General features: G+C 41.6%; 1 protein-coding gene and 2 pseudogenes across 1 annotated transcript; all 3 read left to right on the plus strand.

Moving 5' to 3' along the window:
- Positions 1-1,718: 1,718 nt before the first annotated feature.
- On the plus strand, positions 1,719-4,744 carry LOC147462843 (uncharacterized; annotated as a pseudogene).
- A 4,004-nt stretch (positions 4,745-8,748) lies between these two features.
- LOC147462844 (uncharacterized) lies at positions 8,749-12,914 on the plus strand (annotated as a pseudogene).
- Positions 12,915-14,546: 1,632 nt separating this feature from the next.
- On the plus strand, positions 14,547-16,096 carry LOC147462845 (uncharacterized). Its single transcript, XM_086485759.1, has one exon. The coding sequence runs from the start codon at positions 14,581-14,583 to the stop codon at positions 15,766-15,768; it is 1,188 nt and encodes a 395-aa protein (XP_086341885.1). The 5' UTR covers positions 14,547-14,580; the 3' UTR covers positions 15,769-16,096.
- Positions 16,097-18,563: the final 2,467 nt, after the last annotated feature.

The following is an 18,563-nucleotide window of genomic DNA, read 5'->3' on the forward strand; positions in this document are numbered from 1 at the left end:
TATTTGTATAAATCGCAATGTAGTGCGCTTTGGAGTCATTGATTACCAAAGACGAAAGGAAAGGACTGCATTTACCTAGTCCAGGTGTTAAACTATGAAGGAAAATGAAGCAGCAAAATTGGCATTCATGGCTCTTACTGAGCATGGAAATTTGCTCTTAATCTTAATCAAGGAGAGGGAAGAGAGGCTTCTCATAGCACTCCTAATTTAGTTTTAGTTTTGTCAATTTAGATGCTGGTTTGCTTTGATAGCAGGAAACTTTAAGTGGGTATGCTTGAAATTTTGGTTCCAACTCCTTGTTTCACGATCTAAAAAGAAAATGTTGTTTCAACTCATGAGACAGAGCACGTCGACGTGCCTTGTTTCACGATCTAAAAAGAAAATGTTGGTTTCAACTCATGAGACAGGGCACGTCGGCATGCCTTGTTTCATGAGTTGAATACGGGCTCTGTTTCATGAGTTTTGATTAAGAGTTTGGTTAAGAGTTTTCATTAAGAGTTTTCATTAAGAGTTTGGTTTCAACTCATGAGAAAGGGCACGTCGGCGTGCCTTGTTTCATGAGTTGAAAATGATGAGATCAAATGCTTCAAAGCAGACAGAAATCTCATCATAAAGAGTCTGATTATTAATCATAAAACAAGGCACATCGATGTGCCTTGTTTTGTGAGTTAAATCTAGAATTTTTTTCAAACAAAAGTTCTAAATCAATTTTTCTAGCCAAAAGTTCTAAAAGCTTGTTTTACTGCTAAGACAAGGCACGTCGGCGTGCCTTGTTTTGGACAACAAAAGAAGAGAAGTTAGATAAATTTGATAATAATTTTTGGGTTTGAAATATACACAATTTTTGAAGGTTTTTTATACAGGCTAAATAACATAAGGTTAGCTTTTGAATGAAGAAGTTGAATGTTTGATATTCTCTTTATCGTTTTATTGCCAGCCCACAGAGAAGTGTTGGGTCCTCAAAGCGTCCTAGACCAGCAAGATTATCAAAACAAGATGATGCTAACATGCAAAGTACGCTTTTGGATGATGTTAGCCATGTGATGGAGACTCAATTACATGATTTTGGTGATGCTATGGAAGAGGTTGATAGTCAGCCAAATGCAGAAACTATTACACAGTGTGAGGATAGCATTCCTGCAGAGCTAGTGCCTCAAGAACAAGAACTTGCAATAGTTCCATTTGTGGTGATACCGGAGGTGGGGACTGATGAAAACAAAGAGGCTGAACTCTACTTGAACAAAGGAGAGGACATTCTAAATAGAACTAGGATGTTTACTTGTCATGAGTGTCCTCCGATTCCTCTTTGTAGAATGGTGACTCATGCTAAAGTAAGAGGTCTAAGAAATGAGGTTAGTAGTTTGAAAACAGCATTTGGCAAGGAGGGCTATGTTGCAGAGAAAGGGGCTTTTATTGTTTCCATATGGTCATGTTCACGTGAAGAGTACTTGGTGACCCAAGAGATCATAGAAGAATGGGACCCCATTTGGAAAGTTGTTAATATGGAGTTTGAGCAGGAGATCGTTAGGTATCCATACCTTGCAATTCTTTCCAACAAAATGTTTCTGGTTTGGGATGGAAATCACAGGCTTATGGCATGGACTAGTGCCATAAAAGAGCGCTTTTCTCGCGCTAAAGAAAAACATCAAAGAGTCTTATGTACGATCATTGATCCTTGCAAAGTTCCAGAGATTGCACTGCTTTCAACACTCCAACGGATGAACTAGTGAGTATCGAAACTCTTCTACAATACGATATATCTTTTGTTGTTCTTATCATGATTTATTTGTTTTGGCTTTGTGTAGCTTGAATACTCATGCTCTTGTCCCTACGTCATTAAGGGATGAGATTGTGAACTGCATGAGTATATGTGAGGCAGACCATGAATCATATTTGAGTGATCTTCCTGATAAAGATCAAAAGGTCATTGCACACATTAGGAAAAAGATGTCAAAGGGGTCTGAGCCTGGTTTCCACTGACTCGAAGATACTTGGGAAAGTTAGTATACAATGTGAGTATTTATTTTTCTTCTTTGAGTATAACTTTGAAGGACACTATATATTTTGTGTGAGATTATAATTTATTTTTAATAGGTTTAAATGACAATGGCTCTAAGCAAGAAGTTGGACCAACTAAGATTGATAGTGTCTGAAGAAGAGCTTGGCAAAATTGAGAAGAAAGAGAGTGAGGAGCTTGCTCATTGATTTGGAGATAGGATTGGAAAGGTGAGCTAGTGGTTGTTAAGAAAGATAATTTTCTGCCTCAAATAGGACTCTTCATTGTTAATTTTATATGTATCAACTCTTTTGTGTATGTAGATTTTGAATATAATTGATCCTCGCCATGGAGACGTTTGGAAAGAAAAAGTTCTAGCACTTCGTTGGGATAGTGAGAGTTTTGCGACACTAGAAAAGTTGAATCTTATTGCTTTGTCTGATGTCGCTATTGATTCAAAGATACTTTGGCTTTCTCTCTTGGAAGCAAACAAGGCAACAAAAACTTTGTTTCACTTGCAAAGAGGAGACCACTTGTACAGATAGTATGTGAACAATTTTATCTTTTTCTATTTTGTTTGTTTTTCATGGTTTGGATGGCCAACCCTTTTGATTGTTTCAGTTGGATTCGAAGGGAGCTTTTGCTAGAAAAGGTGGGTAGAAGTGCAGATACCATTCTCAAAGACTTCATTGACATTTCTGGAGGGTTTCTCCTTCCTGAAGATTTTACTCTTGCTAACTACTACATGGAGGTGAAAATGGAGAAAAGGAAACCTTTGTTTCCTCTAGAGTCTCGTGGAGAGATTAGAGAGAAAGGTGTTCTCAACAAGGCACAAAGAATCCCAGAATTGTTGCAAAAAGCGGGGCAACGCTTGGTTTACAGGTCTAACTTTCTCCTCTCTACACCTTGTATTTATATCTTATTTGAATAATTGTGAATATTTTATGAACATTATTTTGAGAAAGTATTCATTGCATAATGTATGTGTTTTCCTTTGGATAGGTATTTCATTGCATTAAAGAGTAAAGAGCACATTAATTCCATTCCCATATTTGCTCGTAAGTGGGTGGATTTGAATGATGAAACAACATGCATGTATCCTGTGGAAATGCAAGGATTAACTCCTTGGGAAGTAGAGAACTGTCCATGGTGGATCGACCTTGAAAAAGGTCATATTCTAGCAAATGAGAAGGAGCTTTGGATCAAGCATGGAGGAGATAAGGAAAAGGGAGCAGAAAAGGCAAGGGTAGAGAAAGAAAGTATTGATGTTAGAGAGAAGGGAAAAGCAAAAATCCAAGGTAAACCCAAATCTTCTTATGTGTATGTTTGCTTTTGAGCGTTTGGTATGTGAAAGAATTTTTTTTTTCTTAATCCTCTCTTTGTTCTTCTATGTATGCTTCTTTTTATGGTTGCTTTTTGGTTTACATAGATGAAAGCGACACTCTCAAGAAAAATCACATAAGCGTCTCTGAGAGCCTGGATGGTGGCTTGGGATATGAGCATGAGGAAGGCGTGGATGTTGTTGGTAAGAAGGATTTAATCTTATGTGTCTATGGCCATGCATATGTTAGCAGATTATGTAGTCACTCCATTTTGAAGTTTGGTTGTCTATTTTTAGGCAGTTCACTCTCTTTGAAAGCACGGAAGTCAATGTTATTTGTACACAAGCCTTGGGTTGCAGAGAATGGATTGAGATGTTCGGACTCTTTGTCTATTGTGGGAGACTATGTGCTCATTGGCAAAGATTTTGCTGAGGGAAAGAAGAATAAAGTTTACTCACAGATTCATGAACACGTTTTGAAACATAGAGTTGGATGCACTAAGTACACAAAGAAAGGTAGACAAGTGAAGTGGGCTGCAGATTTTTGTTTTCTTGATTTTCCTTATGGTCACGATTTGCATGGGTCATCCATACATCCCGCTTGGGACGAGCTTGGTGATGATCATGTGCGATATGGGATATCTCTATCTGCTGCCACACTCTCTGATTTCGGATGGATGTTGATAATGGGATCTACTGGAGGTAATTTTCTTGGTAGAAATCTCAAATTGATTTATTTTTTTAAATGTAATTTTGTAGCCATCGTATTGTAGGTGAGATTATGGGATTGGTGGAGCGGTATTGCCGAGTGTCAGGATTAGACATCTTCAGACGCATTATTGTGATGCATCATACTCCATATGGTAGTATGACTCATTCTTCTTCTACCACAGAGGTTGGCAAAATTTATTTTTGTGTTCTCTAGTGATTTTGTTATGTGTTTTACTTATTGACTATCTTATGCGCAGTACATGACCTCCATGATTTGGTTAGCTCATAGACATGGGCCGGTTCCTCCTGTGTTCCTTTAGGAGTCTAATTCACATTTTGAGGCTCTAGGGATGAAGCCTCAGGACTCAGTCATGTATCACTACCTACCCACAGAGGCTATGTCACGTACAGATACGGGCATGGAGTGGCGAGGTCTGATGCAGAGGAGTGTTTCTTTTGTTGCATGTTTCTTGGATATGCTATCTACACCAGATGCGATATGTTTGGAGCTTGGTTGTGGAACAACTCCATTGTTGCAGGCATGCCTTGGATCTACATGTCTTTGTGTGTCCTTAGATCGGGACGATGGCATCATCTCATCTTTTGTGTTACCGCTATTGAGTAGCCACACAGCTCGATCATCCACCACTACATATACAGGGAGGGACGACGATGATGAGATTGATCCTCTTGGAGGGGTCACACCATACGACTAGTGAGAGTCTTCTACTTTATGGTCATCGTAGGGCATTGACTATTTCATACATTTGCATGTTTGTATCGATATTTATCTCTTTTAGAGTTTTCGATATTGGTAGTGGCCTTGTGGTTACTTTGTTATGCTTTTTTTTTGAAGTGTGTTGCCAGACTATGCAGAGGCGATGGCTAGAAGCATGGAGAGAGATCCGCAATATGATGTGAGGTTACAAGAATGTCGAAGTTATCGTATTTTGTTTGTAGATGATGAGTGCGACTCCACTTGATATATTTTAAATAGAACAAACTGTAACACTCTTTCAGATGTGCATTTTTGAAGTTAAACTGTGTCTAAAACTTCTAAGTGTGTGTATCTTTCAAATTGTTTACTTTGCATGCTATACTCAATATGCTTTTCATATATAAATGCATGTCTTTGTATAGTGATAAACACTAGATGTTCATGATTTCTATGATTACAAATTAGGGTTAATTTGTTTTATCAAAAAAGAAGGTGGTGAAGTGACAAGTTCTCCATCTAAAAGTGCTTGTTCATGTAGCTTTCAAATTCTTGAGATGTAATTGACTAGATTATCATGTCACTTTGTAGACTATGCAAACATCACAAGTTACTTTTGATTGTTTAAATGGGTGGACAAAGTGTTGATTTCTTTTTAGCAGGAATGTGTTTGCCATCATATTATTATGTTCATATGTTTCACTTTTTCTCTTTTGCTACAATGAATACATGTCTTATACTTTATGTGAGACATTCAACTTTTATCTTGTTTTGAAAAAATGTCTATGAAAGAGGCAGAAGTGGCTAGACTAAAAATAGTGCTTAGAGAATAATATTTTCTCATGGTTACTTTGTTATGTTTTTTTTTTATATGTGTTGCTAGACTATGCATAGGCGATGGCTAGAAGCATGGAGAGACATACGCAATATGATGTGAGGTTACAAGGATGTCGGAGTTCTCGTCTCTTGTTTGTAGATGATGAGTGTGAATCCACTTAATATATTTTAAATAGAGAAAATTGTAAAATTCTTTAGTTTATATGAGATATTCAACTTTCATCTTGTTTTGAAAAAATGCAAAAGTGGCTAGACTAAAAATAGTGCTTAGAGAAAAACGTTTTGTCATGGTTCGCTCGGAATCCACATTCACTCAAAAGGTCTCGCTCGGAGAACGGTGACACTCATTTGTGTACATAGCCCTGCAAGTTTTGGAAGAGGCCCTGGAACAATTCATGTACGAAAGTGTGATTTTACAAGGCTGGGTGCTGATGTTCTTTACACTATCGTCGCCATGGTTAATCATCGTGATGAAAATGGAAATTTGGTTGATAAGATCCCTCAATTCGTAGTGGTTCGACCTGGTTTACAAGCTGAATTTTATGTATATAGAGAAGAGGTAAGAGGGAATTGTAAGTTAGAAGTGACAGAGAGAGACATGGAGATGGTGTATGTACATGTAGAAGTCCACATGAGAGCTATGGGGGTGAGAGGGAACGGTAATGGTGAATAGGGTGAGAAAGGTCATAGAAGGTGCAAGTTTGAGTGAGGGATATAGAAGAATGAGTGTGTGTGTGTGTGTGTGTGCGTGTGCGCGTGCGGGCGCTCTTGTGTGTGTGCATGCATGCGTGCGTGTGTGTGTGTGTGTGTGTGTGTGTGTGTGTGTGTGTGTGTGTGTGTGTGTGTGTGTGTGTGTGTGAGTGTGTGTGAAAGTGTCGAAAGATGAGAGAATACTAAGGTGACTGTTGTGTTCATATCTTAGATTGTGGGCTATATTTTTTATTTTGAGCACTTTACAAAATCAGAGTGGAAGTTAACGCCAAAATATCTCTATCAGAATACCTATTTTTCCTCATTGCAAAAGTCTTACAGTGGCCCCCCTTTTGTTGAATTTGCATAAGGCTCCAAGAGTGAGGCCCTCCTTGCATAAGAGCATGACCTAATAGATTCTTAAGGGTTTGAAAACATGCATGGACTAGGATTATCAAATAAATATAAAAATAATTAAAAAACACATTTTTTAAAACTCAACTAGCCCAATAAATAGCTATCTAAGAGTTTTTAGGAAGAAATGGGAAAAGTCTCCTAACACATACATATCTATGTACACTGAAAATGTGAGGATAGCCATAGTGTTTAGGCAATTTTGCTTAGGTGATGTACCTCACTATGGTGAATACACATAGCTAGAAAAAGACTATCCCCCAAGATGATGGTACATACATGTATTATCAAAAGGAATTTTTTTCAATGAGAGTGATTTCAAGTCCTTTGTGATGTTCTATGTCTCATACAGATTTTCATTTTGTAGTTCTTTGCTACCTTGGCTTGAACTACTTACATGAACCGCACTACAAAGTTACATGATGATGTAGCTTCTTGATGATGCTCTTGCAAATCCTTCGGTAGAATTTGACTCAAGTAGGACTGATACCCATTTTCCTTCTTGGAATTCTCTTTTCCATTCAAATTCATCAGGTGGTAGTAACTTTGGTCAAAGGTCTTCTTGAGAACATATAGACCTTGCCATCTGGTTTTAAACTTGACATCAAATCTATTGTCAAGTCAATTATCATAGCTTAACACTGGACCACCTTCTTTGATACTCTTGTCCTTGAACTTCTTGCCAAGCTTCTCCTTTGCTTGTGTGGCTTTACTCTTGTTGCACTCATAGGATGCTTCTCTCTTCCAGTCAAGTTCAGATAAGGGTAAGAAGTCAATCCATCCATGGTTCTTGATCATTTTGGGCCTCTTCGTCATGGAGACACATTGTTGGAATGCTAAGCTCAATAAACTGCAAAGCCTCTTTACCATAGGCCAAGTCAAATGGTATGAACTCTATGGCCTCCTTGTAAGTGGCCTCCTTATAATTAGTGGTTCAATACACCCACAATGCCCCATCCAAGAAGTCATCCCACAACTTTGCCATAGGCCAAGTCAAATGGTATGAACTCTATGGCCTCCTTGTAAGTGGTTCAATACACCCACAATGCCCCATCCAAGAATTCATCCCACAACTTTGCCTTGTTTTTCACCATCTTCTTGATTATGCCTGTATGAATCCATGACCTTTCTCTACCAAAATATTTGATTGTGGGATGATTTAAAATGTGAATCTCTTCACAAACTTATGTGAGCAAGCCCTTCCAAAGCACTGGACAATTATCAGGGACAATCTCCAAAGGAGTGCCAAATTTGCAACAAATGTAGGTGTAGACAAAATTACTCACCGACCTCTCATTGACCTTTGCCACACTTTGTGCTTTCACCCACCTAGTCATATAGTCTACAACCACTAGAATATAGAGTTTACAATTTTTTGTTATTAGCAGTGGACGCATAGCATCAATGCCCCGTTTTTCAAAGGGTCCATTTGTGAGAACCAATTTCCATCGGCCCTACGTTCTAATGATTTCATGATAATTGTAAAGCTCCGCCTGAGCCGGCCACTGGCCATTTAGAAATGCCAATAACCTTAATTTGAAAGGAAGGGCTTATCTTTAAAGAAGGAAGAGCTCTGTTGTACATACGCTCAAGCTACAATTTTGCTCCAACTTGTAATCATCGCAAAATTGATAATTGGGTAATCCATTTTTTAGTTTTGAAACTTGCATTGTGTTCCTCTTCCTGTGCTCTCTCATTCAAGTGTAAGCATTTTCAGTTTTGTTGAGGTTTGAAACTACACGTTGTCAGGCATTTTCTGGAAAGTCGTTTTTGTGCTTTTTCTTTACGATCAGATGTTGATAATCATGTATGTCACACTTCGATGGCTCCTCCTCTTGCTTGGAGGAAATGGTTTGAGGATATCTGATTGTCGGCGTTGTCGGGTTTTCGACATCAAGCATGCACTTGTGCAGGTAATGCCTTGAAGGATATCCACGAGTTCCTTCCGGAGATCGGGTGTTGATCTCCCGATTCAGAGAGTCCTCGCCTGCTTTACTATCAAAGTTTGATGGGAAAATGAAGACATGATGTATGAAGGCCAAAACGATGCAGGGAATTCTGAAGTAAGGGCATTTTTTTGGGTAAGTGAATGCTGAAGCTGCCAACTGTCAAAAGAGAAAAAGTCCAGGCCAGGCCTCGCCAGGAAAAAACGGGGGAAGAGGCGCTGCAGAAGTTTGAAGGGGGAGCCACCACGCAGGGCACCTACTCGGGCTGGAGAGTGCAGGTAGTGAGAGGGCTGCAGGGTGGCCAGCTAGAGACCATCGACAAGGGGCGGCCGATTTCTAGAGAGGGACCGCTCAGAGGAGCTGGAGAGCGGACTACAGAAGCCGAGGAGGGAGAGACGAGCTCTGATCATGATGGCTCCAATAAATGCAAGGGGGTGATGTCTGAAGTGGAGTTGAATGCGCGGCTAACTAAGGAGTTAACTGATTGGGGCAGCTAATTTAGAAGGCTCAGGTGTGAGCACGGGGAAAGGGAGCCGAGAGTCCTCCTGTTGATACCCTTGCTCAACCCCTTCTGTTGCATCTTTGAGACCTCCTTGAAAGCGTCCCCTTTTGGTGGACTAGCAAGTCAGGATGGAGGTGCTGAACGCGAATCGATAGAGAAAGTGGAGGAGGCTGCACTGTCAACCAAGTGTTAGAGCTCTCAATGAGCATGTGATTAGTGTGCGCAGAAAAAAGGACCGACAGGGAATGGTCATGTTGGGCATCTTCTCGGGCTGATCAAGCTCTGAGAGCATTGTAAAGAGACTAGACCTTATACAGGTTGGGGTTGCCATATCAGAGGCAACAGGAGGGTCGAGTAGCATTGGTTGTTGTGAAGGGCTTTGGAGCGTTATAGGGTGTTGAAGGTCGAGACCCTTGTGTTGTGGGTGTATGAACGAAACTACAGAGACGAAAGGTTCATTATCTGCTTTGGTCAACCACAAGTGAGTGCATAATGGTTTGGTAACTTAGTGGAGTACCAGGGTAGAGGGTTCGACTTGAAATATGGTGGGCGAGTATTATAGTTTCATGCCATGTGATTGATTTTCTTTCCTTGTCGGCTTGAGCTTGTAAACCCCATGGCCGAGGGCTTGGGTTGATAGCTGGAGACTGTCTGCAAAGTGGTAGTTGCCGGTGTTTGAGTGGATAGATTTCTGATCCCGAACTGACAGAGAGGCCTAGCTATAGAGGTTTTGTGTCTTGGCTTTCTTCTGTCATGTTTTTGGTGCCCGCCACCACTGAGGATCGAACTCCAGAGCTTCAGTTCACAATGGTCTTATGCTACAGGTAATCCAATATGGACATGGCTACAAGCAGGTTCTTCACAGGTGCCTAGCATGAGGATATTATGGCATGGTTTCGCCTTGTGGAGTACGAGTTTGATCAATTGGAGGTTTATGATGATGAGTGGCAAGCCGATTATGCATGGCAAGGGCCTCTTTGTGATGCATGCTACCTTTATTCCATGCTGTCCGAGGAAGAACAATGGAGTTGGCAAAGCATGAAAAGGGCCCTTTTTCTAGCTTTTTATGATCCTCCAGAGTTGTTTTGTACCATTGAGAATGGTTCCCAACTCATCGAGTCGTGGAGAGAGCTGCAAGCACAGTATTGGGAGAGCTTGGAGACCTCAGCATCTCAGGTTTTCTTGCCACGTGATGGGTTTGGTTCAGATATGCATGTTGAATTGTTACACTTCACGATGAGGGTTATGAGAGCGAGGAAGAAGCATCTTCATGTAGTGATGGTGGGGAAACTGTTGATGACGAGTTAAAGTCTACAGAGAGCACTAGTGACCTATCATCAGATGGAGGTAATGCATGAGGAGGCAAACGGTTTAACTGTTGTGGAAGATATATATGATGTTGTGTATGAGGATACTTTGGAGCTTAAATCACAGCAAGAGGGAGAGCAAGGTCTTATCTCTTATGAGGAATGTATGCAACCAGCAGTAGCAGAGAAGAGTGGGAATGCTTCAGTTGAAGAGGTTATGAGTTTTTGTGATGGTGAGAGTGTATGCACAGAAGTGGTACATATTGAGAGTATGTTTGATGATGGAGTTGATAATCTTAGTTTTTTTTATAGCCTCATGTCTGAAGCAGTAGATGATATGTCTTTCTCTTCTTCCTTTGATACTGGCATGCTGGAAAATGCTACTTGTGAGTTTTCTGATCGTCTGCTGGGTGAAGAAGTACCTCTTGCAGAAATTATGGGTGCTCCAAAGAAAGATGATTCTTGTGCAGATGCCTTCAAGGCGTTCAAGGGTTTTGTTTGCCTCTTTGCAGGGATGTATGCGTTTCAATGCCTTTTGAAGGCTGCTTCTATTGCTCATGATGATGCTTCAGGTGTTTTCAAGACTTTGGAATGCAATATACCCTATGTTGGCCTGAATATGGTTTTTTGTGCAGAGGATAACAACGAAGCACGTTTTATGATGCACAGGCAAGTTGATGGTGAACTCATTGATGGTTTTTTTGGTATAGAGCCAGGTGGTGGCTTGGTTAACCTGTTGATGTATGAAATGCAGGGTGTTTTGGTGTGGGATCCAGGTGGAAGATTGCATTTGTTTCATGAGGCTTTAAGCTTCCCTTTTGATCCAGGAGGTCACTGAGACAAGATAGTATGTTTGTACAGTGTACAAAGATTTTAAGGTGCTTGACTTGACTGTGTTTGCGTAGGATATAGGGTGCTTGACAATAATGTGCAATGCCTGACAATGATGCTCTCGTTCTTGGAACTACACTGGTGGACATTTATGCTAAATAATGTCAGCTTGACAATGCACAAGAAGTTTTTGATGAACTCCCTGCTCGTGATACAATCGCTTGGAATGCTTTAATTGCCCGATATGTTCAAGTCTGAGTATGGTTTACACACCACACAACTTATGGTTATTTCCCCAAGAACAATCCCTTTTTCAAGTAATTTCAATGCATGCAGGAGTGTAAGAGCTGTACTATTGCTCAACACTCGCCTTGTCGATATGTATGCAAAATTCAATGCTGATTATAAGAGAGTATGCAGTAGAAACAGATACTATGGCTGCCAATTCTCTCTTAGATATGTCTGTACAGTGTGGTGCAATTGATATAGCACAGGATGCTTTTGACAAGCTCCTCATTCGTGATCTAGTCTCATGGAACACAGTGATCACGGGATATGCTTAGCATGAACGTTGTCGTGCAGCTCCGCTGCCATGTAGAGAAAAAGAGCAGAGAAATGCAAGATAAGCTTCTTTAAAGCCTACACCTTTAGTGAGCAGTGATCAGGGCTTGGTAACAGGCCAAGCTTAATGATTAATGTATGCCAGATGAGGCTTAAAAGAGCCAATAGATGTCTTAATGATGCTAAAAATGAGTATGCTCGAAGTGAGCACAAATGGAAGATTATAATCTAGAACTGCAGTGCTTGAAGTGCTCTACCAGCCTGTCTTTACGGCTCGTCGATTGGAGCTACGGTGTAAAAGTTATGGCAGTTTGAAGTTTAAGTCGATTGCAGATCCGTGCCGGATTGGGCAACTGCAACTAAGGGGACAGGAATGAAATAAATGCATGGGTTTGAAGTGCTCACTTTGTGGAGCACGTCGGTCTTTTCAAATCAGTGATTGGAGCTCCGATCGCCAAGATATTGGCCGTTAAAGATTCACCGGGGTCGGTTTTGTATCAGTCCGATTGGCTCAGCTGGGAGTTTTTGAGCTTTAGTCAGGGTTTTGGAATGCGGAAGCAGTAATTGCTTGAGGAGTCTCATGTACGAGATGCCATCTCATGTAATGCTTGGCCGACGGTAGTCATGATTGGGAGTGCCCGGTTAGTCTGACACTCTTTAACCGAATGTGATGGGAAGGTCTTACGTCAAATGCAATCACTTATACTTTCATCTTGCAGGCATGTGGCACTATTCAAGACTTTTACGGACATCAAAATTCACGATGATATTGTCAATCGAGGGCGGATGAAGAAAGATGCGGTGTTTGTCGATGCTTTAATCGATATGCACGCCAAATTTTGTGCCTACTGCATTGCCTTGGCCGGCATGTATGTCTAAATGTGGTGCCCTTACAAAAGCAAGGCCACCCACTAGTGCCCACCCAATCAATGAGAGGAAATGGCCGTGTTCGACCTCAAGAGGAGGGGGCCACCCATGGGATGGTCACCCAATCATGGGTTTTAGTGTGACGAAAAAAAAATAAAAGAGGTGTGTGCCGTCGTTGCCCCTCTTTAAAAAAAAAGGCATGATAAGTTTCTTTTTTTTTAGTGGGAGGGAGGAAAAAGAAAAGTCACGCAAGGTTAGGGAAGAATAAAGGAAGAGGAACAGGAAGCGCCCAGCGCCGTGGAGAGAAAGAAGAAGAAGAAAAGAAAGAAGAGAAGGAAAGAAAGAAAAGAAGGAGAGGAGAAGAAGAAAGAAGGAAGGAAAGAAAGAAAAGAAGGAGAAGAGAAGAAGAGAAGAAGGAGGGGTTTCGCAAGGCAAGTTCGTTTTCGTCTTCGGTTACGACTATCACGAAGCAAGGATTCTCTCCCGCTCTTGTCCTCGAGGCAAGCGAGCTTTCCTCTCTCTCTCTCTCGAGCATGAACAAGAAGCAAGCCAAGGCGAGAAGAGGATTACAAGTAAAAGAGAGCTTGGTTAGTGCAAGCCAGGTTCGAGAAGAGTCTTGTCGAGGCAAGCAAGCAAAGAGAAGCTTGTCGAGGTTAAATCGAGCAAGCAAAGCATGAAGTGATTAAAGCAAATTAAGGTCGAGAAGAGTTTGTCGAGGCTTGAGCAAGCCAAGGCATGGTCGAAGCGAGTGTGAAGCATATAGAACGGGAAGTTGCAGCACTGTTGGTTATTATTGAAGCATGATGATCAACACAGCGAACTTACATGAGGTTTGCAGAATCTTGAAAGTAGAAGAGACAGATAAAGCGACATGAGGGAGTTTCCATCACCGTCATTAGCTAATGTTGGATTAATTATTCTGTTAAACTTCGTGTCGTTAAACGGCCCGATTAATTCTGTAAAGTGGGAGCTTAAACTCCTAGTCAGCAAATGATCCCAGTGATGGCGTTGTTAACAGCTCGCCTTGGCTAAAGATTAAGTTGTACTCAAACATATTAATCAATTAATTGATGATTACGACGATTACCAGAGTCAGTTGCATCAATTGTTCTTGTTCTTTCCTTTTCTCGCCTCCCACAGCCAGAGGTCCAGTGCCTACCCGGATCACGTAGCGAACACATATACCTCGACATCTTTGGTGAACCCGACGCGAAACGAGCCGGGGTGGGAGATGCAAATGGAGATTCCAGCGGAGATGAAGAAATTATTTGAAGAATTTATCACACATGTTTCTAATGGCAAATCAGGAGTTCTAGATTTTTTCAAGATGATGCAAGTGATGCAAGGATCATTGCATGAAGTATAAGCCGTGAAGACAAAGAAGCAGATAGAAGAAGCTTTAAATGCAACATTGGATGCAGTATGCAATGGAAGAGGAATGTTTGATGGTGAATATGATCCAAAAGGCTACCTAGAGTGTTACGAGCAAGAAATGAAGCGTGAAAGAGTGCCAAAAGTTCAGATGATTGCAGAGTTTGAACAGCTTGTGTGTGACGATATTAAGGAGCAAGTTCAAGTTATTGCAAGAACATATGCAGATAATTGGGATGCTTTTGCAGAAGCAATTTTACAGGGGATCTCATTGAATAAAGACCTAGAGCTTCAAAAAATTCAAAGCAGACAAGATGAAGAGCCATTTTTCTTAATGCAAAAAGCATATCATACAGGTGATCAATATTCTATCCGAGCTAAGTTAGAATCTGTTATTGATGCATGTCTTCTGGAAGACGAGACATTATTATATGCAGATTATGATTTCATAGTAGATACTGTTTATGCTTGATTGGGATTGTCTTCTTTATTCCAAAGCAGATATGACTCTATGGATGCTAAGCATGCAGTCATATCCTCTCAAAGTGACATAAATGAGGAAGCAGGTTTCTTAGAGCCAGTACATGGTTTGCATACAAGCATAGTTTCTAGCAGTGATCAAGGAACATGTTTGTCAAAGTCAATATGTGTTGTGGATGCCCATTTTGAGTGCTCTTTGGGTGTAGAACATGAAGAGAATGCTTATGCGGCATTACATGCAAAAGCAATTGTTTTGGATGATGCTATACAAGAGGGTTTCATGTCTATGGCTGCATTTCAGGACACTGGTGATGATGTAGATGTATTTGATGTTCAACCATATGTATTTGATGTGAACCAAGACAAAGATTATGATTATGGAGATGCATATTCAGAGGGGGTGATGGATGATGATCAGTCTATGACTACTACAGGTTACAGGGTTTGCTATGATGATGCTATGGAAAAAGAAATTGATGCTATCTTTGTAATGCATGCTGAGACTTGTGCTATTGAAGTAGAAAGATATTTGAATGGAAGTGTGGAGCTACCAGAACAATTTGTGTCTATGTACAAAACATGTGATGAGGTTTTCTGTGATGATACTCACAGATTAGGTGGTTCTTCCAAGGAGGAAGATATGGAGCTTATGGATCTGCTTGATGATCTGTTAGAGGAATTTCGAGCTCCTTGTGACAAAAGTAGTGAAGAACATCCTACAACATATGATGAAGAGCTTATGATGCTTTTGGATGAGGCTCTAGAGGAGTTTGTGCCTAATACAGAATCCATCCATGTAGCGTTTGTGGTATCAAATGAAGTGATGGCATTCAATGACTCACAAATGCAGATTGATATTTTGGAAACCATAGTGATTGAATTCATTTTGCCTCTAGGTTCTGTTATGATGGGAATTTGGGACTTTTTGTTCCTATGCTATGAGAAAGTTTGTGGAGATGCAATATACTTGAAATATGATCATCCACTACCTTATGACCCAGGAGGTTATCATGCTAGATATGATTGCTGTCAGTTACTTTATATGCCATATGATCCAGGCGGTTTGAATGAAGATTTATGGGTTAATTTATGCTTATGCTGTAATGATTGGAAATTATTGTATCTTCCCTATGATCCTGGAGGATGGTGCAAATTCTTTAAAGGAATGCTCACAATGGGACAGATGATTAGTTTCCCATTTGATCCCGGGGGCTACTAAAGTACAAGTTGCTAATTTGAAGAGTACCAGTTATCTGTTGCAGCAGGTTGCATGGTACAAGGTTTTGTTTCTTAGATTACGTTAAGTCAGAAGAGTTTTGGTTATGCGTTCAATAAGATCACATGGTTGGCTTCCAGTGGACTTCTTTGGACAATTGATGAAGTGTCTTTACATCTTTTGAGTTGGTTCTGCTAACAGAACTTGAGGTAAAGGACTTGACGGCTATTCGTGTGCAGATAGAGTAAGGCATACTTGAGCTTGACAGGGTTCCTTAAAGAGAGCTTAATGGTCAAGCCGTTGGTGCAGCCAAAGTTGGTTCGCGCTGGAAAGTGTGCTATGCAGTGCAAAGGGTGCTAGCATACGCATGGCAAAGGTCTAAAGCAGGAACGAAGGCCCTGTGAGAGAATGTCGTGGCGGAAGTGTATGTTTGATGTGGCTTTTTAGGCCGATGGTATGCTGCCAGGTGCTAAATTGGAGGGTGGCCTCATGTGTCCGAAGTGATGGTTTTGTGTGCTGAAATGTAGTATTTGAGATGCTCTAGAAGCTCATCCAGACAGCTCGTCAAACGGAGCCCGGATGTGCGAGATATGGCAAGTTGAAGTGGGATGCGTTTGCAGATCCTCGCCGGATTGGGCAGGTGCATGTGATTGGTCAAAGCTGATGCGAGTTGATATACTCGAAGTGCTCGAGTTGTGATGCATGCCGGTATTTTCGGATTGGCGATCGGAGCTACGGATAGCAAGTTATGCCCGTCGAAGTTTTGACGGGGGTCAGTTTCGAGGCGGCAGGGCCGCGTTGGGAAATGTGCAATTTGGTGTTTTCTTGAGCTCGCCAGGTGTCTGGTGGATAGTATGTGTTGGGGTTAAGGCCTATGTGCCTTGACCGGTCGCCCAGGTCATGGGCGCCCGCCCACTGTTACCCTATACTTATAGTGAGTATATTGTATAGGGGGAGCTGCCACTTCACAGTATCCCCACCCACATCGTGTTCTCTTCTCCTTCCTCTTCTCACTCTCCATCTGTGGTGCTCCCCGATCCCCTTCAATTGGTATCAGAGCTTTGGCTTCGCGACAGATGGAGTGCTACAGAGAAGTGAGCTTTCAGCTATGGTGAGCTCGCTTTCGGTGGAAGCTTGAAATCGGTGAGCAACCACCAGATCTGTGCTCACGGAAGCTTGAGGGGCATTCCCAAGCTTGAGGGAAGAGTGTATTGCAAGTGTGTATGGTTATTTGCAGCCATACTTGCAGGAAGAATGCAGATTTTCATTTCCGCAGGTCATACGGAATGCGATTTATGCAAGGTTAAGGTGTAAACTGGGGTTTTGGCACGCTCCGGATGCAATGGTGATGTTTTCTGCAGCAGTAGCAAGTTTTTGCTGCGTTTTTGGACCGAAAATATCGTTTTTTGACATAGCTTTCACACCCGGACTCGGATACATGTGACCCAGGAGTCTACCTTGGGGTTTTGGCATGCTCCGGACGCGCTCGTCATATCAGAATTTTAAAATTCTGAATGCTGAATTTTCTGTAGCAGCAGCAGTTGTTTATTGTGTGTGAAGGATTCCACACATGGTTGCTCTCAGATGTGAAAGTGATATTTGCTGCAAGTTTCCTCACAGGTGGGAGGATACGATGTATGCCTTATGTGGTTTGATGCTCAGGGAGACTAATGTGATTGCATTTTGAGCTCGGCAATGTATGCCTCGAGCATGTTTTTTGGCAGTCACAGGTAGAGCAGAGATTTGTGTACTAGATTTGCAGGTGTTTGCAATGATGTATGCAAAGTGTGGAGATTGGTGCATGCATTTGGAGTGTGGTTTGATGTGCTTTGGTTGCTCATGGTTTTGAGCGTGCAGTCAGTTTGGTTACTGGTTTTGTGGCCGTTTTACTGACGAAACTCTGGCGAAATTTTCCCAGGAGTTTTATGCGCATCATTTATGCGATCTAGGTAGAGATTGTGGGTTGCACTCAACATTTGCGTGCGGTGTTCTCTGCAGGTGGGAGATTTGTGCGTGTGTATGCATCGATACCGCACAGTGTGGGCTTGGTGATTACCGCACAATGTGGGCTTGGTGATTAGCTCACGGTTTGACAGGCGTACAATTATCTTGGCACACTCACAGGAGTGAGTATTGTGATGTATGCTTGTGTGGCTACGAGCTAGGTAGCCGGATTCGAGCACTAATGGCTTGAGGTTTTTCAGCAGGTTTCAGCTACAGGTTTACAAGTTTACAGGCAGGTGTAAGGGCTTATTTGGGCGCTGAATTTTCAGCCATTGTTTCCTCTTTGCAGGTGTCCATGTATGGCTCAATTGTAGGCTGATCTGAGACACGTTTGTGACTTGTTTATGCAGCTGTTTAAGAGCTGAATTTTGGGGCTGTTTTGAGGCTGATTTGCAGCCATATTTTACAGCCATATTTGCAGACTTTTGTTGATGCGATTCGAGCCAGTTTAGGGCTAATTGGGTTGACATTTGCTACTCATTGTTGGTTGCTCTTTTGCGAGCATTATGGCTGATTTTTCATTTGACTTCCAGCGTTATGGTCTGACACAGTTTGATGGTGCAGATTTTGTTGCTTGGAAGGAGCATATGCTTGTTGCATTGACGGATTTGGGGCAAGATAAACCCTTGCGTGGTTTATCGGCGAAGCCCAAGTCTATGCGTGATGATGATTGGCAGGATCTTGATGAGTTAGCAATGTCTACGATTCGTTTGCATCTGGTTGAGTCTGTTGACTGGCAGGTCTCGAGGGAGACTACAACTTATACTTTATGGCAGAGTTTACATGCTATGTAC

Source organism: Adiantum capillus-veneris, chromosome 2 (genome assembly GCF_014529385.1).
Source record: "Adiantum capillus-veneris isolate H3 chromosome 2, ASM1452938v2, whole genome shotgun sequence".
Classification (NCBI taxonomy): Eukaryota; Viridiplantae; Streptophyta; class Polypodiopsida; order Polypodiales; family Pteridaceae; genus Adiantum; species Adiantum capillus-veneris.